The 27,175-nt window shown below is 41.3% G+C and overlaps 1 protein-coding gene across 13 annotated transcripts in view; it reads left to right on the plus strand.

Annotated features, from left to right (window-relative positions):
* Positions 1-27,175, plus strand: part of GRIA3 (glutamate ionotropic receptor AMPA type subunit 3) — a 218,557-nt gene that overhangs the window by 87,764 nt on the left and 103,618 nt on the right. For 9 of the 13 annotated variants that reach the window (XR_010082745.1, XM_063416499.1, XM_063416494.1 and 6 more), the window contains one exon: positions 9,864-10,022. Coding sequence is in view for 12 of the 13 variants with exons in the window: in XM_063416494.1 (XP_063272564.1) it covers positions 9,864-10,022 (159 nt within the window). In the remaining variant the exon portion in view is untranslated. Of the gene's footprint in view, positions 1-2,343; positions 2,501-8,454; positions 9,032-9,863; positions 10,023-27,175 lie in introns of those variants that run through there. The other 4 variants (XM_063416501.1, XM_063416500.1, XM_063416498.1 and 1 more) reach the window with 2 other exon arrangements.

Here is a 27,175-nt window from a genome sequence, read left to right on the forward strand (position 1 = left end):
CGAGGAGGCTGTGGCCTGAGCTAGAAGAGCAGAACATGATCTCAACACGTTAGTAAATCCATAAGAGAGAATATTTATCCTCCAAGTTGAATCCTCAATCCAATCAGATGTATACAGTAAACACATGGCTTCATGTGTGCCTTAAAGCCCAACCCCTCCCTGAAAATTCCAGAGTGCTGCTCACTTAGAAGTTGAATCCCGCTGCAAGAGCAAAGCCAGGCTCGAGGTTTGTGCATATTTAGGCATAAGGGATTGGGTGGTGTTGGTGCAGCGGGGTAGACCTAAAGCTATGAATGACCTTGCACTGAAAACATCCCTTTGGTGCTGCTGTCATTGGATTCCACCTTTGACAGCAGAATTCTTCCCTAAAGAATAACAGAAACAAATGCTTTTCAAAAGATTTCCATCATGTCACTTTTCATATATACTTAATACTTCAAAACCTTATAACAGCACTCCAGAAATTTACAGCAGCAAGGGGACCTATTTAACAATACCTTTCCAATAATCTGTGTTGGTTTTTTTTTCTTCAACTGCATAATTAGGTTAAAAATAAGGAAAGCAACTGTGTATTCATGGTCCAATTTAATAGGCCCCAATACTTTTCTAAAGCACTGCAGTGGATCAACTGGAGTTTAATTATTATGCAAGATTACATTGCAAATAACAACAGTATGTCAAAGTAATGCATGAGGTCTGCTTTGCAACACAAAAGGGAGAGATTTCAAATTTAAGTCTAAAATTATGTCTTTGCATTTCTTCAACTCACTGCATAACACCTAAAGTATTACAGCCCCAAAGGAACCTTGTGTAAGACTGGCCACTTCCTACCAACCTTTATGTGATAACTGCCTACAGCTGATTAACAAGAAGGTCTTAAGGACAACCCTGAACTGTCTTGCTTTGGGGAATTTAATTAACTGGTTAGTCACTGCAAAAGTAATTGAGGGAGGTGGATGCTGCTCCAAGTCAGTATCATAACGTAGGTGCAGGAGGCACAGCTATTGTTTCTGAAAAGGAGTGATTTTTACATAAACAGGTTTCGAGGTAGAACTACAAGGTGACCTCTCTGCTACTTTCCTCTTCAAAAAAAAAAAAAAAAAAAAAAGAAAAAAAAATCCATGCTCTTGTTTTTTATACTTTCCAGTGTATAATGAACAATAGCTTATGAATTATTTTAAACATAAAAATTCTAGTCCTTACTTTCCTGCTGTTCCCTAGCCTCCCTTGTATCTCTACACTATGGATATGTAGGAACAAAATGGGCTATTAGCTTTATTCAAAGACCATTGAAGTCAATAGAATGCTGCTTAATGAATGTAATGGTTTTTAGATTAAACTCTAAGTTTCTGCATCACAAGTACCAAGGAAATAGCATCTGACTCATGGAAAGGAAGGACTTGACTTGATTTGCATTCACTGTTTTGTATTTGCTAGAAGACATAAATTATTATCTGAGATTGAGCATCCGTTATGGTTTGGTTCTAAACAGTTCTCCATAGCACCAGCAGGGCCTCCAGTAGCAAGGGGAGCAATCACACTGGATATCCCTAATACTTAGAATGCAATATAACTGGTAAAATAATAATTTGAAACAAGAAAAATTGCAATGCTTCTATTTTTTAATTTAATTTCTTATTCTTTAAACAGGGTTCTTCATGGGGTACATATGCAAGCAAGCAAAGCAGTAAAAACAAATGTTAAATTGAAGATTTGGGAATCATTTTTAAATGAAAGGAGCTAAAGCTTAAACTTTAGTCTCATGGAAGTTAAATCTGATATATAGATCACTTAAGGGTATGCAGCCTTGATCAAAATCTTTGTGCCATGAAAAATAAATTTACTGCCTTTACACTGCAGAAAAGTAACAGAGATCATTTGCCCTAGTCTACAGGAGAATTTATTTTATTGATCTAAGCTGCTTTACACTGGATTAGGATTTGATCCAGTATATTTTGAAAAACAGCAAAAAGAACTGCGGGACTGTGAACTCCAAATAGATGGGTGCCCCTTCCTTGACTTTGCCTGAGCCAGTTACACTGTGAAATCTGCTTTTGAACTTACTGAAAGTAATGGCTGTATAAACAACAGAGCTTCATCATCAAAAGGAGGGTGCTTTAGCAACATCATGAGTTAGACTAAGTTCCTAAAAATAGACATCCAGTGATACCTTCATGTTACTGTTTGAGTGCTTAGGTGTTATTGAGTGTTTATGAGGACCCAGAAGAACTCAGAAGAGGATTCTAGCATTTCACATGTTCAAGAGCAATTTCGGGTTAAACTGCTACCAAAACAACATCTATCAGATGATAATAAATAAATATCTCTTTTCCTGTAAATCAGGTCTGTAGATTCCTTGGGACACTTCTGGTCTACTTCTGAAGAATCCACAAAAAGTAATTAAGGAGAGTAAATCTATTGCCAGTTAACTTTGGTTTGCTATATAAGGACCACTGCGTATCTTCTGGAAAGTGCTTAAGACTCTTCAAATTGATATAAGGTGAGAATTGCTATTACAAAGCCCTTCTGCAACTTTGGGTTTGCTCCTTGTGCCTTCTGTTGTGCTGAAAGAGCAATCAAATAGGCAGTCAGTTTTATGCTATAATTATCAAGAGCCAGAACAATTGCCACAAGGTGTGATTTACAAAACCAAAAAACTTTTAATTAGGGATGGAAGTTTCCTAAAGCATGAGAACGCTTCTGTTAACATTGGCTATACTGTTAGTATCAGCTCTTTTCAAATAATAAGCCACTGGGTTTCTGAAGGATTTGCTTTTCTCCCAAACACTGCAGATTGTTAGAACCATGTTGTTATTCACAACAACCTAAGTGTGCAACTGTAGCCATCCTGTACTCTCAGTTCACCTCACTGAAATCGGTGAAACAAATCATGTTGGATGAAACTCATCTTTGTGCAGATGGACAATGCAATCCTTCACAATATGACAAAGTATGATTAAAGACTGTATTAGATCCTTCAGCATCCAGCCTATGGGCTACACTGCAGTGTTGCTATAGGATCTCTCTCTTCCTATGATTTTTCTCTGTTGCCTTCTCAGATTCTGGACTGTTCTGTAAATTCCCTGTATTGACACTTTGCTGTCATCCTTGGTGGTTTTCCTCCATTTCTCACCTCGTTAGACCTCGAGCTGTTAGAGTTGGATGGTAGGCAGGTGACAGGGATAAAAAGGTCTTACATTACCAGAGCCACTCATTCTTACCATGCGTGCTGTATGCACCTCTTTCTTCTAAGGGAATGCTTTCTTTTCATAGCAGTTACATAAGGAAATCTTTTCACATTCAAAGTGGTATTTCTTGGGCAGTGGCAAAGCAAGGGAGAGACCAACACCCCACAAACACTATATTATCCAGGACTAAAGAAGACAAAGTTAATTTTCTGTCTGATTTCCTTCCCATATTAACTAATACCTTATTTATATTAATTAAATGGATTCTAAATAAAAAGAGAGTTGATTCCATATTCTAGTTCTGCAAAGGCTCACACCAAAGGTAAAACAGGTTCTTTGAAATTCTGCATAACTCTGAAAACTTTATAACTGCCAGACTACTGGCTTTGGGGAGGGTAGGAATCTATGTCTGTTCAAGCGGAAAAGAAAAATTGGAAGTCCTTAAACCTCTAGTGAAAATTTTAAGTTCTTTTTGTCAAAACATTTATTTCTAAGAATCTATGTGCTGTTTTCCAAAGGTGTTTTCATTAGAAGACACTACCGCAGATTTGAGCTGGGATGAGGTAAGCTATGGCAATATACAAATGCACACTGGTAGGAAAACAGACTTTTGATTGGCAAACAGTCATCTGAAGTGATTGTTCATTACTTGGATCTAAACTAGATTCTTTTTAAGAAGAATATATTTCAGTAATTATATACAAAAATATCCCATGGTCAGATGTTTCACAATTGAAATGGGTATGAATTGAATGTAACTCCCAAGATTTCTTGAAAACTGTATTCATAGGTATAAAATAAAAAGAGAGTATCCACTTTATTAATAGTATATAGAGGATACTACCACATTTTTATTTGATTTACTGCTTCCTGAGGTAATAAATACAGATGAGCACAGCAAAGTACAGGTTTAAGTAAGAATTGCAGGGTTGTGTTATGCCAGCAGTGCCTAGTGTACAGTTAATCGGAAAGCAGAAGGTAATATAAATTGTTTCTGACATTATGGGACTGTAATAATACTACATTTCCAGCAGCTCTGTAGCTCTTAGAATTAGAAGTATGTATCCTGAAGATACGACAGACCTAAGAAATATGAAGATATTTGTCCATACTGACTGTTTCCACATTTGTGTCTTAGTTGTGCAATTGTAATAGATATGTTATTACTGTAACAGTCCATGTACAGTTCTGATAAAAGTTGCTGGGTTCATTTGCTTCTGCTACCTAAAGTTGAATTAGATTCCAGTAATGGAGTAATGACTTTTATTTATGAACAAGTTTCCTCTTTGACCCTGTTCCTAATAAATCTTGATCATCCTTCCATGTACTAGAGCATATTCCTATCTGCCAGACCCAATTACTCAGCCAGGATGTATTGGGTACAATCTTAGCTCCAATGATGGGGGTAATAAACCTACTACACATCTCTGTGGTTCTAGGATTTCACCTGTTAACTGTTCTTTGGGAAAACGAATAACAACAAATCAATTATTCAAGTAGTCTCTGAACCTGTCTCTAACCAGCAAAAAAGTAACTTTCAGAGAACTTTAGACATACTAAAAACTGTCATCATGAATAAGAGGAGTAAGTCTTTCTTGACGCAGCAAGGAACTGCATTTTGCAATGAATTCTGAATATTAATCCCTGCAGTGTTTTACTAGATAGTCTAATGCATTTACTCTGCTAATTCACATAAAATTTCCAACTTTTAAAAACAATTATTTTTGCCAAGAATATTGTGTAGAAGACAGCTTTATAGATTAGCTGTAAACTGCACAGCAGAATATTTGTTAAACTGTGTCTTGTCTGCAGCTTTCTAATTTCATTTTATGTCTCTATTATTGCCTGGTAATGAAAGCTAAATAGGAGAGCTTCAATAGTTTGTTCTATGGCCACTCATAATCAGATCTTAACTAGATGTCCTTTTGACCCGTTTTCCAAAATGTGTGAAGCTGTAATATCTCTATTCATTTCCCTTTTGACATCATACATTCCCCTTGACTCCTTCTATCTGTGGTTTCATCTTGTCCCTGAATCCCTTTTCATCTTTGCTTCTGTCTCTCCCCACTATCATTCTGTTAACTGTGTATTGCACAATTAATCAGTTTAGCTAATCAAAATGCTGACATTGACATAAAGTTTGGTTTCTTATGTATCCTTTGCTTCTATGAAGAAATAACTGGTTTAAAACAAACAAAAAAAGGTGTAAGACACATTTGATAATACATTTATTAGCAATTATGACATGATTTGGTTGACATAGGGAGAAACACAGTATTTGTTAGAATCTCTCTACCTGAGCTTCTCTCTTGCAATTAGAAATAGGAATGACAAAAGCAGCAAAGTCTGCTTTGTGCAATTAGTGTGAAGCTTCAGGAACAGAATCCCGTTGTAGATTCCACCATGACTTTATGCTAACACTATGGATTTAGCCTAGTAACATGAGAAAGCACAGTGAGAATGCTGTGTCCCATATTCCACAGCATTTTTCTAATCCACTATTAGACATTACAATGAGAACACATTAGCTAATTATAAATCATTACCTTCTCCTGCTCAGGTAGATACTCTGAATCCCCAGTGTCCCAGAACACTATAAATCACCCAAACATGAAGCTTGATTATCCTGCAAAATCTTGGTTGTATTTAGTAAGGGAAGGTTTGGGAAAGCATCTGGTATGACCTCAGTTATCATGGAACTCATTAATTCACATCACTGAGCATCCCTAGCAAAGTATATAAAATATTTCCTTGGCACTGATGCCCACACAAAGGCAAGTAATCTCCCATTTTGTCCCAGGACACACTGGGTTCACTGCAAGAAAGATAAACCAGGTTGAGGTCTCTGGATTTCTGCAGAGTCTGTATGGAATGGTTGTTGTGCCATTTGTACCAGCTAATCATGCCATAAGGCGAACTGCATCAGCAAAAAAGCAGACTGCATATTCTAAATGCTAATGAGAATAATAATTAAAATATGTAAGGGGCTTCAGAAGGAAGAATGTGGGTGATAATGAAAATTTGTTTCAGCACAGATATATTTTGGATCACCACAAGACTGTCCATTTGTAGATTAGGCTGTGAAGCACCGTTTTATTGCAGACAAGGTACCCATCCTGCTGGCAGTGTGTGAAACTGAGACTCTGACACATGCCACATTCATTCATGGCTATTTTATCTCCTCTCTTGTTCTAACATCTGTAATGTTATACATAATTTCTTTCATAATTTTTTCAGTGCACCATCAGCTGTCAGTGTAGCCGGTGGCAGTCAGCTGCAGGGATGGAGAGAACTTCACAAGAGCAAGTGAACAGGAAAGAAAGTAGGGCCGCTAGAAAGGACACCAAAAATAAAAGAACAGCAGGACTTTGTAGAGAATACATTAGAAACAGACTGGAGGTATGTGGAGTAGGAGAAGGTGGGTGGTTTGGAACAGGACAGAGAAATTATTTGCTAAGAGGAATGTGCTTCTAACAACTGTCCTTAATGCCCAAACTTCCTGTACTTGTCTGTAGCTTTCAGATCTGCTATCCGTACCAAGAGACATTTGTGAGCAGAGTGCTCTACAGCAAAGCCAGGCTGCTGCTCAAGATGCTGATTCTGGATCTGAAGTTTCCTGTTTAGGAAGCTGAGCAGGGCCAGTTGCTCTCCCTGATTTTTAAATTTTTACATCTTTCAAAGAAGAATATAATCATGCCTCTTGGGGATGCTTACAGGAATTCATAGGTAATATGTGTTAAGGGCTTTGAGCTTGAGGAGTGCTATAATCATGGACCTCTCCATACAGATAACCATTTCTTTAAAAAGAGAGATAAAGTGACAACTACTATCTCAATCTAAATAGGGAACATTATCATCCACCCTGTAGCCTGATCCCTACCCCTACCTGAACTGGAACAGTCTCCATCTTCTGGGAATGATTCTCATAAAGGAACAAAACATGTAGCATCCAACGTAGCATGCAGCATGCACCTTGGAGTGAGCGTGTGTCACTCACACCTCACTGAAAGTGCGTGTTACACTCCTGCATCATGACTGTGGTGCCCTGCTCTTCACCTCTACCTCTGGCTTCCTACAAAAGTAGTGGTTTGAATCTCTGATGTTGGTCAGCATTTGTGCAGTAATCTGCAGCAGTCTTCAATCTTACACCTTTACTACTTTCATGATGCTACAGCCAGTGGCACTGGTTGATTATTTTACTGATGCAAAGCCAACTGCATTTATTAGCCCTAGCTGAACTGAGCATTGACCCAAACAATGCCACAGCCTAAGACTAGGATAAAAAAAAAGAAGCAGTGACCTGCTGAAATTAGAGGAAAAGCAAATATTAAGGGAAGAACAGTCTTTGCTGGGCGTATGAGATGGACAGCTCCATCTTGTATCACTTTTCTGCCTCTATTTTGTACAGTTTTGTGAGCTCCAAAGCAGCAAAAAGAAGAGCACTGCAGGATCCATACAGCAAAATGTCAAGGAGATGGGTGAAAGATCGCAGAGGGCCTGACTGAGGCAGACACACAGCAGCTCGCTGTGAATGTGAAGGCCAGGGGCGTCTTGGGGCTGGTGTTTAAGACACACGGGATGTCCCCCACCCATCCTCCTGCTCCTCTGCACCAGGTTTGCCCCTGCTGTGCTCTGTGCTGGGGCAGCTCATCACCTGACACGCATGTTGTGTCTTTTTCCAGCATCAAGGATGAAACAGGGAGACTTTATTTGAGTTCCTTCCTTTAGAGGAGGTTGGGAAGGACCTAGCATTCCCTCGTGTGGGGGATTAAACTCTTCATGTTTCTCTCCACGGCACTGTGGGCGGATGATGCTTTCCTGCTGAGGCGCTGGCACTGGAGGAGGGATGGGGAGGACTCGGGCGCAGGGCCGGCGGCCCCTTCGGGCGGTCCGTGGGCATCCCTGGCTGTGGCCCGGTCCAGCCGTGCCTCGGCAGCCCCTGCGCTCTCGTCTCTCCCCGGCCCGCTCCCCTCAGGCGGGGCGCTGCGGCCTGCGCCTGCCCCGGCCGTCACCGCGCCTGCGGCCCCGGGCCGCCGCCGCTGCCTCGCGGCCCACAGGGGCTGGGGCGGCCCACAGGGGCTGGGGCGGCCGCACCGCCCGCGGCAGCCCCAGAACACCCCCGGCCTCCTCTGCCGGCCCCGGCTCGGCTCGGCTCGGCTCGGCTCCCCGCCCCTCCTGCCTTTCCCCCTCCCGCGCCCGCCCACAGGCGCACACACCGCACTCTCACTCACACACAGACACACACCGACACGCACACCGAGCCGATGCGGCTTTAAAGGGGCAGCTGCAGCCCGCGGCCGCCGCACGTGAGGCCGGTGCGCTCCCGCCGACCGCAGCCCCGAGCGCCGAGCGGCGGCCGGAGCCGCCGGGGCTGGGCGGGCCGAGCGCAGCGGCTGCCAGCCCGCCTCACGCCAAGTTTGATCGATAACCCCCTCCCGGCCCGGGCGGAGCAGCCTCGGCGGCTCCGCTACCCACCATCTTTGGGGGAAGTCCCTGCGCTGGGGGGGCTGCTGGAGACGGGGGAGAAAGGCAATCTCGCAGCCAATGAGCCCTGCTAGACTGGGGTGAAGACGAGAGCAGAGGGATTTGGGGAAGGAAAGAATAAAAAAAAGAGACGAAAGGAGGGGGACCATCCTCCCCACCACCTCCGCCAGCATCGCCACCACCGTTGACACCGCTCCGAGTCTCCAGTTGTGCCCATGCCTGTGCCGCCAGTCTCGATTTAGGGGCTGAACCGCAGGGGCTGAAGAAGATGGGGCAGAGCGCGCCCCGGACCCTCGTGCTGCTGCTGGCGGGGCTGCTGGGGGAGGCTCTGGCGGGGTTCCCCAACACCATCAGTATAGGTAAGCGACCCGCGCCTTCCCTGCCAGCCGGGGGAAGTTGTGTGGAGGGGAGCGGGGGGCGAGCCCGGGCGCCGCGGGGAACGAGCCAGCCCTGCCCCGCTTCCTCCCCTTGCTGGGGGCGAGAGGCAGCGGCGGTGCCCGGGCTGCGCCGGCGGGCGGCTGCGAGCGGCGCCGGGCTGCCCGCGCCCCTGCGAGCGGCGGGGATCGGGTCCGCGCTCTGCGGAACCGTGCCCTGGAGTAGCGCATCCCATGGAGCACATAATGTGAGAGTCGTGGCGAGAATCTGTAGCGACGTGCCCGAAAGCCGAGGCCGAGCGAGCCGTGAGGCTCAGGGCAGCGAGTGAAGCGGGGGCTGTTCGCTGCCGTCCCTCGGAGCATCGTTTCCCTCGGCCGCGCTATCGCTCCACCAGACCGTGAAACCGCACGTTTGCCACGCCGCACGGCGCCGTGTCCCCGCGCATCACTACAGTGGCGATATTTCGGTAGTCTGGTCTGGACAGGATTTAGGAGCCACGGTTCTCCAAGTGAGACTTTAAAAATCTGTGTGGGAATCCGTGTAGAAGTGGCCTGGTTTTCAAGGGGCACCTGCAGCTCCAAGCGACTCATTGCTGAGGGGGCACCTGGATGTGGTGTGTGGCGTTAAAAGCCTAACTTTGGACTTGGAATATATATTTCATGTAGGTGCTCTGTCAGAGTTATGTGCACATTTAGGCTGGTCCTGCTCATTTTCTCCTGCAGTGTGCAGCAGGCAAATACAACTTACTGCCATTGTTTCTCCTCAAAATTTATTCTGAAATACTTTTTTTTCTTTTTTTTTTCCCTCCTGCCCTAGGTGGACTTTTCATGAGGAACACTGTTCAGGAGCACAGTGCATTTCGATTTGCTGTGCAGCTGTACAACACAAACCAAAATACCACAGAAAAGCCCTTCCATTTGAACTATCACGTAGATCACCTGGACTCTTCCAACAGTTTTTCAGTGACAAATGCTTGTAAGTAAATACCTGGTTTTCAAAAATACATTCATTATCTATCCTTGCATTCAATTCTTTCCTGGTAGCCTAGAGTTGGTCATACAATATAGTGGAACAAATGTGTGTGGTGACTGGAGCTTTAGTAGATTTGCAGCATTATATGGAATACCTTAGGAAAAGTTCTCTCGCCACTTCATCCCCTCAGATTTGTTTTTCAGGGAAACAACCATGTAGTTGATGTAGCAGTGCTGTGTAGCTGCAGTCATTGTTGCTGAGGATCCCTTTTCTGTTGAGGCCAAACCTAGCTGTGTGAAAAGGCATAATTTGCAAATAATATACTATGTAGGGAAAAATTAGAAACAACTGTTTAAAAGTGACCTTGAGGGGAGAAGGCCAGAGGGGCTTACTTGCCTCATCTGAAATACTGAGTTGTTTTCTTACAGCAAGTGTCCTGTGGAAAGCTGAGGAGACTGTAAACTGACACATACTGTTAGAGCTGAGGGGAGAGAAAATGGAATCAGAACACTTGGTGTTAGGAGAAATAGCTCTGCACAAACAGTGCATGCATAGAGTTTAAGCTTTTATTAGCAGAAGATGCAAAATAGAACTTTGGGTATTGCTAATGTAGTGTTAAAATGCAAAATCTCTTTCAGAAGGACTTGTGTGTGTTCTGCATTTTAAAAAGCATTCCTTTACCAACAGTAGATCCTGCATATTTGTTTTACCAATGTGTCCAAATTCGATTCTGTACAAGTTTTATTGTAAATGTTTGAAAATGAAGGGAGTCCTCTTCCAAGGTAACTAATGCACTTTGCCATGTGGAGATAAATGTCTGCACATGATTAATGGACCGCTGAATGCAAGGTACTAACTTTACATTCTGAACAGTTTTCCTCTCACAGTTTGCAGGTTTATACTCGCAGTGTAAGATGGTCAAAGAGGAAGCATTGTCCTGAAATAATGAAGTACTGGAGCGCAGAAAACTAGTGTTTTTTGCTTTAAAACAATTCTGTGTTTCGAATAACTTAATTTATTTTTTTTTGGGAGGTAGGATAGTTCTTACATTCCTGTCCCACTGTATGATCTGAGAAAGTTGACGGTTAAAAAATATACAGTAAGGAAATAGTTGGTCAAATTTTGGATTGATATTCTAACATGTGCCCCATGTGACTGCTTCTTGGTAGTGCAGTGATACACTCTCCAAAGGAGTTGGAAGTAGAACCTCTAAAACTTTTGCAGGGGGATTAATTATGTAATATACAATATATTTGGTAAAGTGGGAAAATATGGTAAATAAAAACGTCTCTACATCACATCTTATTTTACTAATCCTGTCCAGCCTCAACAGCTCTTACAACAAACATCAGACTATTAATCCTTAATCAGTGTAATCCCTTCAAGAGGCTATATCTCATACACAGTTTCCTAAATATCAATTAGATGGATTTAAACTAAATATGTTGAACTGATTGGGTGATTAATTATTAATTATTTTTTAAAAGTTGTTACCAGCACTTCTTCCACCAACACAAATGATCCACACACTTGTTTAGGGGCAGTGTATTTGGTCAGTGTTCTACTCATCTTCAGACATCTAATGATTTTTGCAAATGCTTATTAAAAGCTGTGGCAATTTTAGTAAACTGGGATAGTTTTCTGTAGTACAGGGCTGCATGTTCCAACACCCATATTACCAGTATAGTAAAATTGGGAAAACTTAAGTCTCTGGAGAAATTGTAGACCAAAGAATACGTACCTACAGTAACCTATTTAAAAGCAGAAGATGGGAAAAAAGAAACAGACAAAAGAAAATGAAAAGGTGACCTTGTCTGTACTGTGTCAACCATCTTATAATACTGTTGATAAGAAAGGAATATGGTGAGTCCAAGTCACCAGTCATAGGCTTCAGTAGCTCAAAATATTAAAAAAACCCATCAGAACAGCTGTCCTTTTGAATCTGATATCAGTTATCTTTGAAAGTCAGAACACTTGTGTGTATCAATGCATTCGGATGAATTAATGGTTCCTGACACTACCTGACCAAAATTAGAGCCTTTAACCATATCCTCGTTTCCTAGGGGAATGGCAGATTATTTCAGTGTGCTGCCATATCCATGAAGGAATTCTTTCCATAACATTTTTACCTCACTTGAAGATAAACATGTATTGTCTCCAGTGCTGTCACACAGGCGTTTGATCAATATTTGCAATTGGCAGGGTTCCACTGGAGAGAAACCTGCAATGACTCTGCCTTCACTGGGGAGGGAGGCTGGGGCTGACTTCGTGGTGGGGTGGTACAGGAGCTAAGAGGAAATTGAAGAACCTCAGCCGAGTGCCTGAAATAGTCAGTATCCATAAAATAATGCTTTTCATTCTCTTTTGCATTGATTTGTACGATAGTGACTGCAGTAAGTGTTGTGTGCAGGGATTGAGGGGGGCTCTGCTCAGAAAGACTTATGTTCTTACTGTGCAGCTGCACATCCCACTTGATGCAATCTGGTGCATTCCACAGGAGAAAAAAACCTCTTCTGAAATATCCTCATGAGCCTGAGAAAAAAAGCCCACCTCTGCTGTGGCAGATTTGGCAATATCCCAACATGGGAACAAACTTGTTTAGAAGCAAAAGAAAATTCCTGCCCTAAGCCCCTCCCTCTCATTCCTTTTTCAGTTAAATGATGCATAATCTGATTTATGTACACCTATTCCCTGCTTCATTGCTAGCACCAAGCCGCTCTCTGTATATTTAATTTATACACATTCGTACAGTATTTATCCACTCTGTATTTATCTGCCTGCTTATTTATTTAGCTGTATGATATTTTAACAGAGAAATGCAAACACAGATGAAAAATCCAGTGTATTTAAAGGTGAATTGAAGTTTATCAGTTGGCTCTGGGGAAATTATTACATTTCTTAAAATACGCACCTTTTTGCTATCAGTAGAAGCAGAAAGAAAGCTAACTTGACCTATGAAGGTATAAAATCAAAATCAAGGTTATGTTTTCTTTAAAAATGTTCATGTAGGGAGTGAGCTAGCCTTTCAGAATAATATGAATGTAACAACTCAAATATATAAATTTGTCACTGAAGCAATATCTTCTATGCATTTCTCATAATCTAGTGAAGGATGTTCATGTTAATGTTGAATTATGTGTTCTGTAGATCACACTCCCTAGAAATAACCCACGTCTGTCGTTCTGCTCTGCACTTGTAGTGCACTACACTAACACTGCTCCAGCCTCTGCAGTGTCAGCTCATTAGCACACAGATCTCATATTCCCTCTCTGCACTGTCATTGCAAAAAATTGCTGTTGTACACCTTTGCAGCCAACAAATGTGCACTTGCCTTATGTACAATTTTCAAGAAATATTTAGAAAAGTAAACTAAACCTTATGATTGTCTCTCTTGAATTTCTCAAAAGAAAGCATTTTAAATGAAAAGCATAGTTTTCATTAAAATCTGTTGATCATGTAATGATAGTGGTGGGATGTGTGCAGATGAAAAGGGGCTGTGATTGTAGAATCTAATTAATCTACAGACAGATTCCATCTCTCCGCTAAACCTAATCTATCAGCTGCATTCTTGTTCCATTATTTTTTCTGAGTTTTTTCTTATGTATTCTCTAAATCCAGGAGGCTTTTTGTATTTTACCAAATATAGATGGGTAGTAGGGGTTTTTATTCATGAGCATTCATTTTTCAAGAGACAAAAAAAAAGAGGGAAGATGCAAAGACATGCTAACCTTAGGTTGCTAAAATCCTGTAGATGGTTGTATCAGCACTTTCTTGAAGGAGTCTGATTTCAGACTTATAAAAATTTACTTTAGCATGCTTGCAGTCCCTCTGTTTAATCTTAAAAATTCAACTTGGAAAATGTTAATGGACAAAGTGCGTGTTAATTGTTGTGAGCGTGCTGCAGAAAATGATACCTCAGGAGCAGTGGCAGACACTTTTCCGTGTCCCACGGCGCAGGTGGGGGTGTGCTCACACGCACCCGCACTCGCACTCAAGTGCACACGCACACGTTTTCTGTAGGTGCTGCTCAGCATTTCCTTTTGCCAGTGGGCAGATAATCTGCTTCCCTTGCATCTGTGTGCTCTTTGGCCAGCTGGCAAAGGACACTGATGCTGCAAGTGGTCAGCTCCCTTCTGCCAAAAGCACAAGCATGTGTTGCTGAAAGCATTGCCAAGCTTGGGCTGTGTACTGGTGGTTTTGCAGGAGCAGCAAGCACAGGGGACATGCCTGAACTCTCCCAATACGGAATTTACTCTGTTTTCTCCAGTGTTCTGTGGTAAAACACCTGGGGCTGTGCTTTCTACACAACTCGTCACAGACCACTGAAAATGCCTTTTATGCTGCAGAATGTACTCAGGTGTCGTATGTAACTGCTGTATGACCAAGAAAAGCAACTGGCTTCAGTTTAGGGGTCAAAGCTTATGCATTATTTGGTCTAGGCTGAAACATGAAAGGTGTGTTCCAGCTAACATTTGTTTCCATTTCATGGCAGAGAAGATGATTTGTCATTAATGTGGTATCAGTGTTAGCCATACAGCTTCCAAGCTATGTTTTAATATTTCTTAATTTAATTTCAGAATAAGCTTACTCTCTCTGCTGCGTACATAACATTGATGTTTAGATGTTAGCTCACACGGTAGAGATGGAAAAAATATCTTGAATGGGTGGACACATTCTTGAGAAACTGAGTTCACCAAATGAATAAAGAGTAAAGCATGGTAAAGAGTGCCATTTACTTGTTTAGTCTTGGAAAGATTTTGTGCAGATGCAGATGTGAAATTGTTCAGTGTTTTCAGCACTGGGCCTGGAGGACCCATGGGGCCATTAGGACAGATTGGAGAGGTACTGATCAACTACACCTTCCCATGAAATGTGTAAGAGCTGTAGTTTATCTCGGGGAGGAAATGCAGATGCGATGATGGGAAACCAGCCTGTGACAGAAGCTCTTACCAACAACAAAAAGCCCTACAGTTTTGTTGAAGGCTGATTCAGGAACTTGTCCAAGAGCTGCAGAAAACAGTGGGTTTCTTTCCTCTGGGTTCACTGTGTTCAGTGTCTGGGTGGTGGGTGGCCATCCTACTGCCAGTGTAGGACTGTTATGCAAGAAGGTGTGAAATGAGAGAGCTGATGTATTTTCAGTGTTTCTTTATTGTCACAAACCATCAATATAACATTTTCCATTTAAAGTACATATTTTGTCATTACCAGTTTTGGAATGCTAATTTGGATTTAGTTCGGCATCCTTAAAATATTTTAGAATATGTTATTTTTGAAACAGCAACTGTGTTTTCATAGTTCATTTCAAACCAAGCCAACCCATATAAATGAAAACCTGTGTTCATTTACTATGAGAAAGGTGTTATGTGAATTTGTACTGGGCATTTAAGTTACAGCCTGAGAGAAGTACTTCCTGTGCTGCTGGAGAGCAGAGATCACTGGAAGGCCATGACCCCTTTTCTAAGGAAACTCATAAGGCAGCCTAAAAACTCTGTACCTATTGTCAGCAGGTTTGCTATATGAAGTCTTGTACTTCCCCTGGAACAACATGGTGATCTAAAAACAAAAATTTAGAAATGATTGATCTAGAATTAGCCACTTTCTGTGAAGGTGTGATGATCACTGCAATGAAGCAATTTCCAAATTTCACCCATGGAGATTTTTTTTCTTCTAAATATGCGTGCGTTATATTTCCTGTCAGAGCCAGAGGCTTCCCTCTGTTGTATCACCTGCTTTATATTATTGTTGATCTTCAGAATAGGAGATGCCTTTGAAACTTCAAATTTGAACTCCTCTTTGAGTTTTCATGTGCAGTCCTGTGATGGAGACTCCAGAGTAGACACTCCTGCTCTGCTGTTTGTAGTCATTGCAGCTGGACACTAAAACACACTCCAGCCTGACTCTGTTGGGAAGTTTGGAGATATTTCTGTATCACCAGATAAAGAATGCAGAGTTCATTTTATTAGTGCACAGCAATGTGTGAAATAATCAAAGGCAGTGAGTGCCCTTTCAGTTGATCTCACAAAGATGTAACTGTTAGTAGTGAAACTATCCTGTATGCACAGAGCAAGAAACAGGTGATAGAGTTTCTGTGTAAAGAGAGAGTGAATGTAGGAACAAGTTATGTCAGTGAACCCACTGAGCAGTCATTCCTGCATATCCTCACCGTTGTGTCTGAGGCTCTGGATCTGTTTTGTTATCTTAACTGTTTCTAAAATAGCAAGTGTTAGTGTGCAGCCCTGACACGAGCACCACACAGGGGGTGCAGAAGCCCTTACTGTGTGAGGATCAATCTGCAGAGACGCAGTGCTGTGGATACCTTGCCCAGGCACTTGTAGAAAGGGTGAATTGCTCTCCTGGAATGGATAATAGCCCAGGTGAGCACTCTTCTGCTGGAATGGAGCGACCTGTCTGGTCACTTGTATGTAATTGTTTGGCAGACTGTTTGGATGTTTCAGATATGCTGAAAGTTTTTTTGCTTGGTTTGTTTCAAGTGCAATTTACGTGTTTGCTTTCAGTCCACTTATAACTTAAGCAATTGGCTTTGAATACTTGGTCCCGACCTTGTGTTGGGCTGATATTTGTTGGAGTTTATTCAAATGTAATGTTTGAAATTCTGTTCAAGAATTTAAAAAATATGCAGGGCTGTATGAGTGCTTCAATAGCTTGATTTTTTAAGTAAAAGGACTGTCTTTAAAATTATGCAGCTCTGTGGGTAAGGGCTAGCTAGTGTTTGATGGTATATAGTCTGTGCACAGTCACTCATTTTATGTATTTTCACACATCTTTCTCCTGGGCTGATGTGTGCAATGGTGCTTGCTGGTTTCACCATGGGTGGTTTTGTCACATGCAAACATCAAGCGTTTGGGCCTGGCCCATCTGGTACAGGGACTGAACTTGGGAATTGGTGGAATCCTCTGGTGGCTCATAGCATTGTTTGGAGTAAGTTGATTTGTCCTTTTGGTAGCATGCTTTTGCTATCTCTTATACAGGGCAGTAAAATTTACCTCTGTCTCAAAACAAAAACAAAACCACAAAACCCAAAAAAAACAGTGACAAAATGAAAAAAAAACAGAAAGAAAAAAAATGCCCACCAAAGTCCAGCCTACATTTGATCCTATTGAAAGATGAATTGAAATTGGCAATTACAAATTTGCTGTCCTTGCTGTAAGAAGATGTTCATTCCCACTGATGGACCTGGGAGAACATGTGTCACAGCTGTACAGCAAACCAGTCCATCACTTGGCTAAGGAGGAATTTTCAGCTCTTTACCTGAAGTAAGCAAAGCTGTTGGAGGGACAAAAAATTCAATGCTGGAAAGTTTTTTGTCTCCTGTGCCCACTGGTCTTTATCTTAGGTGTGGTCCGTGCTGTTGCAGCACAGCTTATGCCCCATTCTTGCCTACCTGACCCTACACTCTGCTTGTTTGAGTGATGGGAGAAAGACCTGTCTTTACTGGAAGTGCTGCTGCCTGTTGACTTCTCCCAGTGAGGTGTGTAAAACTGCTGTAATCAGTATCTCACAGCTGCTGGCTTTTCCAAGGGATGTGCAGCCGTGCGTTTCAGGGGTTGCTGCCTCCCGTGATTTCTTTGTCTCATTTCCATTCCAGAGATCTCAGTCTGATATAGGTGCTGCAGCCCACTTAGTGCATGTGGATCAGGTCTTGTGGATCACGGGGTTGCTGCGTCAGGACACACATCTTCATTTGTCTTTGTACTCCCTACGCATGCTAAATTCCCTAAAACTTTTGGGTGCTTGTCACTGTTGTCATTTGTGTTTTTCTGCTGCGGGGGAGCTGCAGGGGGAAGGATGGCTTGGAGAGAAGTAGTAATGAGTAAGTTTTTTCAGGTGATGAACTTTTTGTAGTCTTTCTACAGGAGAGCTTGGTGAAACACTGATTTTTACCAGTCACAGGTGCTTGTCCTTGTTAGACTTTACCACCTGTGTCACTAAGTTTGAATTCAAATGAAGTCTGCTGGTCAGAAAACTCAAGTTCATGCATTCTTTTTTTCCAGCAGTTAGGTGAGAGCTAATTAGTGTTTATTGATTTGCAAAGGACTGACCCCAGCTCTAACCTTGGATTGAATAGGGGGATTCTAAATTGTCTAGCCAGTTTAATGTACTCAGCCATCTTTCTCTGAAGCGTTTGTGCAGTGGTCAAGTAGCGTCTCCAGAGTGGCTTCACCACTGTTGTGGAATATGTGAAAAGCACTTGGACCTGAGGAAATGCTGAATGAGCAAACACTCTGCATAATACCTACTATCCAGCTCTGAATTTCTTTTTTAAACATTTTGTGCCTATTTGCTTATGACTTCTTGATGAACAGAAAATAAGGCTAAAGAGAAAAAAGGTACATGATCATAATGTGCCAGCTAATCCTATTTCTTTCCTATTTCAGCCATGTCAGCAGAGTGATTCTCATGACTAATGATAGTTTTTATATATTTATATTGAATGCCTCAGCCAGCTCAGTCCTACTTCCTCTGTAGAACCATTGTCACACTGTTCTGTGCATCTCAGAAGCTAATTGTATATCTCAGAATACCATAATGGAAAATGATGGGAGTATGTGACTTGCTAATCTTTTGTTTCAGATGTAGTTCCAAAAAGGTTTTAAATATTTAGATTGGGATCAACCAGAAAATGAGAGAATTCAAAATAAAAGTATCTTTTCATAGTTTCAGATCTTAAAAAAATTACTCAGCTTGAGTTGAAGTCAAACATTTTGTTTGGAAATGATGACTTCTGTTTTGTGCATTTTTTTCCTGCTTGAAACAAATTGGTGAAGCTTATCCAAGGTAGCAAGATATTTCTGCAGGCATGAATCTGTCTTTTTCAGTGTAAAAACACCTGTTCTGTCCAGTTTTTGTAACGACATACAGATGTGAGTGTAAAAATGTGCGTGATTTGGAGGAAATCCTGCTTTTTTTCAGGGTATATAGTTCAAACTGCTTGGGATGGATTTTATGGATAGACGACTTCTGTTAGTCAAAGTATGTATGACATGTCTTTCCACACCATCTACAGGCAATTTACTTTATTACCTGAAGAGGCAGTGAGATCAGCCCAAAATGGATCCCAATGAGACCAGTTAACCCTCCTGAGGTCTTCCACTGTTCCAGTTTGGCACTCCAGGTGCAGAAGCTGCTTTAAGGCATGGATCAGTTACCTTTACTACATGCAAAGAGTAGTAAATGTTGTGAAGGTTTCTACAGCTGCAGTGTCCTGTTTTAGAGAGGTGTGTTCATATGCATCAGGTGTCTTTTACTGACAGTTACTTTGTTCTGTATAACACAAAAAGAAATTGGAAGTGGTGATAGTTATGCATGTCTGCAATGACCACTAGGACCTAAGGTTTAGTGCTTCATTGTTCTGCCCTCAAAGAAAAATAAAAAAGCCACTGTAAATAAATAGGGGCAGTTAAGACACACGATGGGGTCTTCCTCTGATGTGATTTACACCCGAGTCGGTTTGGAGTAGCTCTGTGAAGTCAGTAAAGGCTGAAAGCAGAGCGGTCCCTCCTGGGGTGTTCCTGGCTCTGAGTAGGGAATGTGGGTCCAGGACAGTGAAATCTTCAGGGGAGACCCTGAACATCTTGATCAGAGCACACCTTTCCTCCAGGGCTGTGCAGGTTGTCCACACTCTTGGCTTCAGCAGCTGAGTACACCCTTGTGTTGCATTGCACGTTATTTCCTTCTGGAACTTTGGGAAATTTAGCAAAATGATCACGTTCGGCAGTAATAAGTGTCCCTTTATAAATGATGCTGGGTATCTCAGAAGTATCTGTAATAGCCTGTGTAGAGCAGAATCTGCCAAGGAAAGATTTCGTTTTTCAATTGAAACAAAATAGTGTAAATCAAATAGTCTGCAGTGGAAAGTGCTGACCCTGCTTTTAGCAGAAGTCACTTATACCATGTCTACTTTCAGATTTCCTTTTTTTTCCCCCTTTCCCAGCTACAGGTATATTTTTTGTAGCTGTGAAGCTTTCACGACTTTCCTCTGCATCAGTTTATGTATTTTGCAATTCTTTTATGAATAGAGGCTGTGGGACATTCTTTTGTGAAATTTAACTCCTTGTATTTCTCAGGTGCTGGCATGAATAGTGATAGTCCTGACTGAAATATATTGCACTTTTTTTCTGAGTCATTCTAGAGGTAATTCAAGAACAGGTCTCTGGTAGAACAGGGTCTTTAAACAGAAGCATAAAGCTAACATTTTAATTTATTTTCATGTGTAAAAACATGCTGTTGTTCTCATAGATAGGGAACCTATTGTGGGTAGTGATGCTGCTAACTCCTGCATCCTGGTCAGCTTCCAGCTTGGATCAGCATCAACATAAATCAGTTACTCTCCTGGAAGCTTTATTTAGATAAATTATCTGCACTTCCTGTCTTAAATTCTTATTGTGTTGTTCTGCAGTGCTAGCCTCTGTTTCACATAAGATGCATTTGAGATTTGAGGCAATCTCTGCATACGCTAGAGGATACAATTTGGTATTAAAGTATATTTTCCTTGCAGGCTTTTCTGCAGAGGTTCTGTGCTTCCTTGGTACTGTCTGGAGATTCTCTCTGTTAATAAGAATTGTTTTGTTAATTGATTCCGGAATCTGCTGCTCTGGAATAGTCTGCCTTAGTCAGGATCTCCACATGAATTTTAAAATGGCATCTCTTTGGACAAAATGCTACTTTCTACTATGTTGTCTCTCAAACTGGTATTATCAGTCCAGCTTATTTCTTGTATATGCTGGGTTGATTTCAGTTTACAACAACATTCTCTATAATGGGATTAAAATCAAAATTAATTGTGTTTTCAAGAAGCCGGAGTGAAGCTGTGTATGAGATATGAATCATTTCTGTTTCTCAGAAATTCAGCTCTATAACTGAATGTGTGTGGAGCACATGTGAAAAAGTTATCTGGAAACTCCAAAGACAGGAGACCTTCCTCTGCAAAATGGGTGTGAGAAGGGCAAAAGTAGTTTGACAGGCTCCCCTGCCATCCTGCCTGCCTCATTCCTGGATGAAAGAAGCTGTAGAATTGTAGAGCATTAAGATCAAACCTCCTGGATAATCAGGACTGTGACTTTGTTCTGCATGACAGAGAGGGGCCTGTGGTTCCTGCTGCTCTCTGCCTTTTCCACTGAGCCTGCCAGCAAAAAGATCAATTAGTGCCAACTGCAGGAGTGCAGCTCCTTACAAAGGCCTGTGTCCACTGAGAACTGTTCACTTAAGCCCTCATTATGAACTTCAGGTTAATAACAGGGCATGCTGCTACCTCATCGTTTACCTGAAACTGAGAGACTTTTACCAGTTAGGCGTCCTCCTGCCTAGTTTGGGTGGGTTTTTTTGTGACTGAGTCCAACTTTAAATCTCCAGCAGAAGTGGATCATGTTGTGCTGTGACGATTACAGTTACAGTGTGTAGAGATTTATTGGCAATATAGGATAAAAAGTAATAACTTTAAGATATTGATGATCAAAGCAATAAAGATGTGCAGCTTGATAAATTCACCCATTCTTAAAAGCTGGATTTTCTTTATGAATGTCCTGCAGACAATGTTACTTTAACAATAAAAACAGGGGTTTCATTTTAAAACAGCCACAGCCTGCCTCATTTCTCAGAGGTGTAGAAGCTGTGAGGTTTCCCTCTTTTGCAGGAACAGGAGATACGTGCCTCAGCCTAGGGCTGGTGACCCACCAACGTGCAGGGTCCCATGCTAGGCAGCAGTGCTGTTGCATACTTGCCCACAGCCCTGCAAGGCTGCCAGGGAGAGACCCCCTACAACCACAGCAACTGGATCTTTTTCACTTCAGCGCCTTGGAAGCTTTCTTTGGGATCTGTACTCCGCAGGGATGTGGTTTTTCCCTTTAGTCAGCTATCTTTATTCCTTTTTCTCTGTTCTTGCTTTGCTTTTATAGATAGGAGCATAATTTAAAAAAAAAAAAATAGCTATTTCACTTCCCAGAGACAGTGAACAGGCCTGTGAATGGCACCTTCTGTTCTCCGTCTGCCTGGGTTCACCTCGCGCCCATCAGCCTCGGCATTAGTCTCACTCACAGGGAGCTGTTTGTGGGCAAGTTTCACACTGAAGGAGTTAAAACCCCAAACTTGCTCACATTTCCTTTTAAGTCGCATTAGTGTAAGTCACTACCCAGACTGGGTTTGCTCAGATCACTGGAGCTTTCTGTGAATCCAGTTTGACTTTTGAGGTATTTACCAGTCCTTGAGGTCATGTGAGTTTCCTGCAAAGCTGGAGCTGCTGAAGCGCTGGAGGGATCCTGGAGCTTCCAGTGGAGCCTGTATGTAAATACAGTAATTGTGTGAATGAAAAACCAACATTAAAATTCATCGGCATTTCTTTAGTTTCTTGAAGTCTGCCATGCCTCGTGCAGTGATATGAGACTTCTGCAGCTCCCAGTGATGAACCCCCTGAAACAAATGACTGAGATTAGTATTATTTATAGATAACCACAGAGATCATTCATCCTTCTCAAGCTGTTTATTTTTGGGCAGCCCAGTGAAACTGATGAAATTGCCAGTTGTCTGAAATGCTGCTGCCAGTTGTTTGAATGAACGGTATTGATTATAGTTACAGGACTATTCATCTCATACTGGCACACATACAATACATGGATTATAGAAATGTTGTCTCTGTTGACAGCTGCGTTATGAAATGATACACTGAATTATATGGCCTTGCAGGCAGTGTCTGCATTGACTTTTCTTACCCTAATTCAAAAGTATTAAAAGTTACTTGAAGGAATTCAGAATGGAGCATCAGACTCTGAAAATTAATTAAAGTACCTTTGTTAGAAACAAGCAGTTGACAAGTTTATGTTGAGATGAGGTGACACAGCAAAACTCCAATGAGTACTAACTGCTTGAAACAATCTGCTGCTGTGGAGGTGAAAACATTCTGTTTTATTAAAAGAGTAAGGACTTCTTGGAAGTTGCAGATAGAAAAGAGACTATTTAAGTGTACTGTATTACCATAGTTTTGTTTTAAAATTAAAACTTTGAGACAAGCCCTGTTTGCAAGGCATACAGTAGTAGTCTTCTGGCTTCAGAGCAAATGCCTTCATCTTTCTTATTCTTTTTACTTTAAAAAAATGCATTGATGCAGTGACTGTGTTTGTCTACGGTTACCCTCAAAAGTTTTCCATTCTTCATTCTGTCGCTTACTTAATGGTGTGTGTCCCAGTTGCCTGGATCATTCCATCACAATGTCTTCTGCTGTGGGATTCACTGCAGACAAGGTCATCAGATGGCCTGTTGGCTCTGGAGCAATCTGTTCTTCCAACTCCAAAAGTTGAAATAAAAGCCCCCCTCACGTTTTAGAGAATGCTCTCTCATTTGTACGTTGCAGTGTATTTGAAGGATTCATATTTTGAAAAAGTGTGGCCATTAAATAAAGATCAGATAGATTTTTAAGTACTATGCTTGAAGATTTCCACTGTCTTACTCTGTAGCCATGAGTGACTGAAAATAGATTTAAGTGCTCTGAGCATTTTTATTTTAGTTTTACTCATTCTCACTTGTTTATATCTGAAATAAAACCATTGTCCCCAGCTAATGTCTTGAGAGCAGACTTTCTCTATATTTACCTGAACTAACTGGTACAATGAACATAACCAGTAGTACATAGTGGTGACAGAAGTAACTGTAGAATGCTAAACTGTGTTATAAAAGTGTTCGCAATTGTAGCCAATTTATTAAATAATTGCATTTAAAGTTCTATACCTAAGTCCAAGTCACTCCAGCTGGAGTAGATTGACTTATCATGCCTGATGGAAAGAGATCTATGTCACTATGATTCTTAAAATGATACTTAGCAGTTCATTTTGGCAGTACAGTGTTTGCAGATTTGCTATGAATTTGTCTGTTGTCTGGTTGCCACAGGGTTATATTCTTCCTCAGCTTGCATTACGTGTGATAGCTTTCAAGTGGAATATTTTTTACCATAATTTCAGGTTTTTCACAGCACGAACTACAAATTTCCTGAATAGGAAAATAATTTTTTCTCTTGTTCTTTCTTTCTTTTCCCTCATAGTCTGAAATTTCTTTTTAATCTATAAAATTTGTAACTGAGAAGAGGCTTCATTTGAGCATCTCCTGTTATTGGTTTTTCAGATCCTAGCAAGCCACTCTTTATCTGTCTTCTTCCTTCTGCTTGCTTTTCCTTTGTCTTGGTCTCTGTGGTGTTCTAATACCACCACTTTAATTGATGATGTTTTATTCTTAAATTCTTTCTCCAAAAATTTAATCTCCTCCTCTGAGACGGGATATGCTCAGTGCCTGTATAAATGGGTGAGCTGGCAGAATGAATATCCTACGTGTTCATGGCAGAGTAGACACCCCCGTGCCCATGCTGTCAGCAGAGACGGATTCTGTTGATAATCTGTGTGGTGCAGAGGCTGACAGGATACAGCAGCAAGGATAAAACACTAACGACTGCACTTGGCAAAATTTAGTGGTCTCTTCAGCTGTGAATGGGTCTGCTTAATTGTTCCCCTGCTGAAACGATGCATCAGAGCAGCCCAAGCTGAGCAGTTGTGATGGCTGAACTTGCTCCTGCTGCTCATGAACCAGACAGACTGCAAATGCAAACAGTAGGTGCTCCCCTTACCTCTAATTAAAGCATGGGTGGGAGTTTGACTGTTCAGCTGCAGCTCAAGCTACTCACAAAGCCAACTTGGAAGGTGATAAGCAGGTATTTTTGCTAGAAATCTCTGTCTTTCTGGCTTCCTCGGCAGAAAGGACAGGTTGAGTGTGAAGAAATGTACAGTGATAAATCTCTCCTTCTTTTTTTAATTATGGAAAACTGGCATTTCTACAGTTCACTTGAAAGAGGAAAATCTCCTGTGGATCCTAAGGAAAGTTACCTTTCCCTAAGCAGAATTGCCTCATTCTTCTGTGGAGCTGCAGTATGACTGCTTCTGTTTTAATGCATGTGTTTTAATGATACAAGATCAGTTGTGGTAATAAAGATTACCTGGGATGGTTATCTGGGTTTGAGAAAAGAACGGCAGAGGAAGAAATAAGAAAGAGTGATAATGTCATTTGAGAGGTTGCTTGTGTAAGGCTTGTAGCTAGAACACCTTATTTAATATTCTTCAGTGTTCTGTGCTCTTGTCCATAAGGACATTACACCTTGTTGGGGAACTTGGATGTTGAAACTGAGCACCCTAATGTCCAAACGTGCCTTTCAGCAGTCTGCCCAGCTGTTCAGAATGCTGTGTGGATATCTAATTCAGGCTGCAGCTTTGTTCTGTGTGAGGAGCAATATCCATTGCAAGAGGCAATCTATGTCGTCTCTGTTAGATGTCACTTGGGGTGAGTTGTGTTGTCTTTCGGGAGAATGGGAACATGTGAGCTTGCTGAGCTTAAATAAGTGGTTATTTTTCAGATCTAGTTAATCACAAGCCCAAGTTTTTCCACCTGAACTGTCCTTCCAGAGTCGTCCGTTCAGGTAACTTTTTCTAATTTTGGGCAGTAATTACATTTTTAAACATAAAAATTCTGATTATGCTGTTTTAGAGGAAGAACCCTTCCTCTTGTGTTTGACAATTGTTATTTTTAGGAACACTTGGGTTTTATTTATATTTTTCTTTGGATTCAAACTTGCTTTTATTCTTTTTCACTGCAGTTGTGTCATGGACTTAATATATTGTCTTCTGCTTGTGCAGACAATATCTGCTTATGTCAAGGACACAGTTCCTAAAATTATGTATACAGCAGCATCTTTGTGTACTATTACTGTGGTCAGTTCTGTTTCTTAATTAGCAACACCGCATTACTCCATTCCTGAGGAGGGTCTCACAAAGATGAGTTAAGTTTTCCAGAGTGAGATTAATTTCTCACTTGCTCCCCCCTAGTCTCCCAAAACTGGTATTCAGAAATAAATCTTTTAGGAGAAGGATTTAATTATCTCTCATTTCCCACATTGTTTGCACTAATTAACTGACTGTGTTTTGGATTGTTGTCCTCATTTGGGAAGTTTGAATGCACTCTGTAGATAAAACAGTTCTAGAGACTTCAGAATGTGGCTTGTCAGAAGGCTACAGCTCTGTAGAGCATGATTAGTTTCACTTACTGGCTTGGCCCGGGACATTTATTCTGCTTAGCTGAAGTAATGAAAATCCTAGATACTGAATTTATTTACATTTGTTTGAACCGTGCTTTTGGTAAAAGAAAATATTTTTATTGTGACATTTCCATGGTTTGCTTTATTTGCAGTAATAGTCTCCCTTTTATGTTTTTATTCAACGTTAATTGTGTGATAAATAGTGGGGTATGTTTTATTTGAGAATGGGTTTGGGTGTTGGGAGAGAGGAAGAACAGGACCAAGTATGTGAAGGGAAGCCACAATCTGGAAAAGGATCTGGAGCCGACAGGTAAATTGCACGTCTTTCTAAGATGTGAAATGGCTTGAAAATAATTCTAGGGGATAACCTTGGTGTGTTTGCTGGTGCTGTCTGGAAAGATTTTCAATTAACTGTATCATGAGTGGATTTTATGGAAGGGAAAGTTTTCTTCTGAAGAACAGAAATTAAATCATTTGTAACTAGTGTTTAGCCCATATATTCATGGTTACTAAATTATCCTGTTTCTGTCAATCTCCCTTTCTGTTCTATAGTACCTCAACAAAGTCAGAGGGAAGATTCAGTGTCGTTTTGTTTTGATTCCTCCAGAATGCAGAGGAGGCTCTTATCAGCTGGCTACCACTGAATCCTTGCATGACCCGATAATTTTGATGGCATTAAATATTACTATGAAACATCGATTACAACAGTGAAATCCCAAAGGTTCTGTGCTTAAAGAGACAGAAGAAATTTATGAATTACATATACTACGTGTAAAATTGTTTCCTGCTGCCTTTACTCATAGCACCAACATGGCAGTCAAGCAGAGGGGAAAACACATTTCTTCTTTTTTTTCTCTCTCATTTTTGTTAGTGGCAGCAGTTGCTGACTTGTTACAGGATTACATTCCTGTTAGTCCCATCACTTTGTCTTCTTTTTATTTATCCAATAACAAGAGGAAGAACTGCATGTAGCAGTATACTGCTAAATCCATAAAAACCTTGGAGCAGTTCATGATTTTTCAATCCATGGAGTTCCTAATTTAGTTTGTTTGGTATGGTTTCTGCAGGTCTCAGGACT

This window comes from Prinia subflava, chromosome 20, assembly GCF_021018805.1.
Source record: "Prinia subflava isolate CZ2003 ecotype Zambia chromosome 20, Cam_Psub_1.2, whole genome shotgun sequence".
NCBI lineage: Eukaryota > Metazoa > Chordata > Aves > Passeriformes > Cisticolidae > Prinia > Prinia subflava.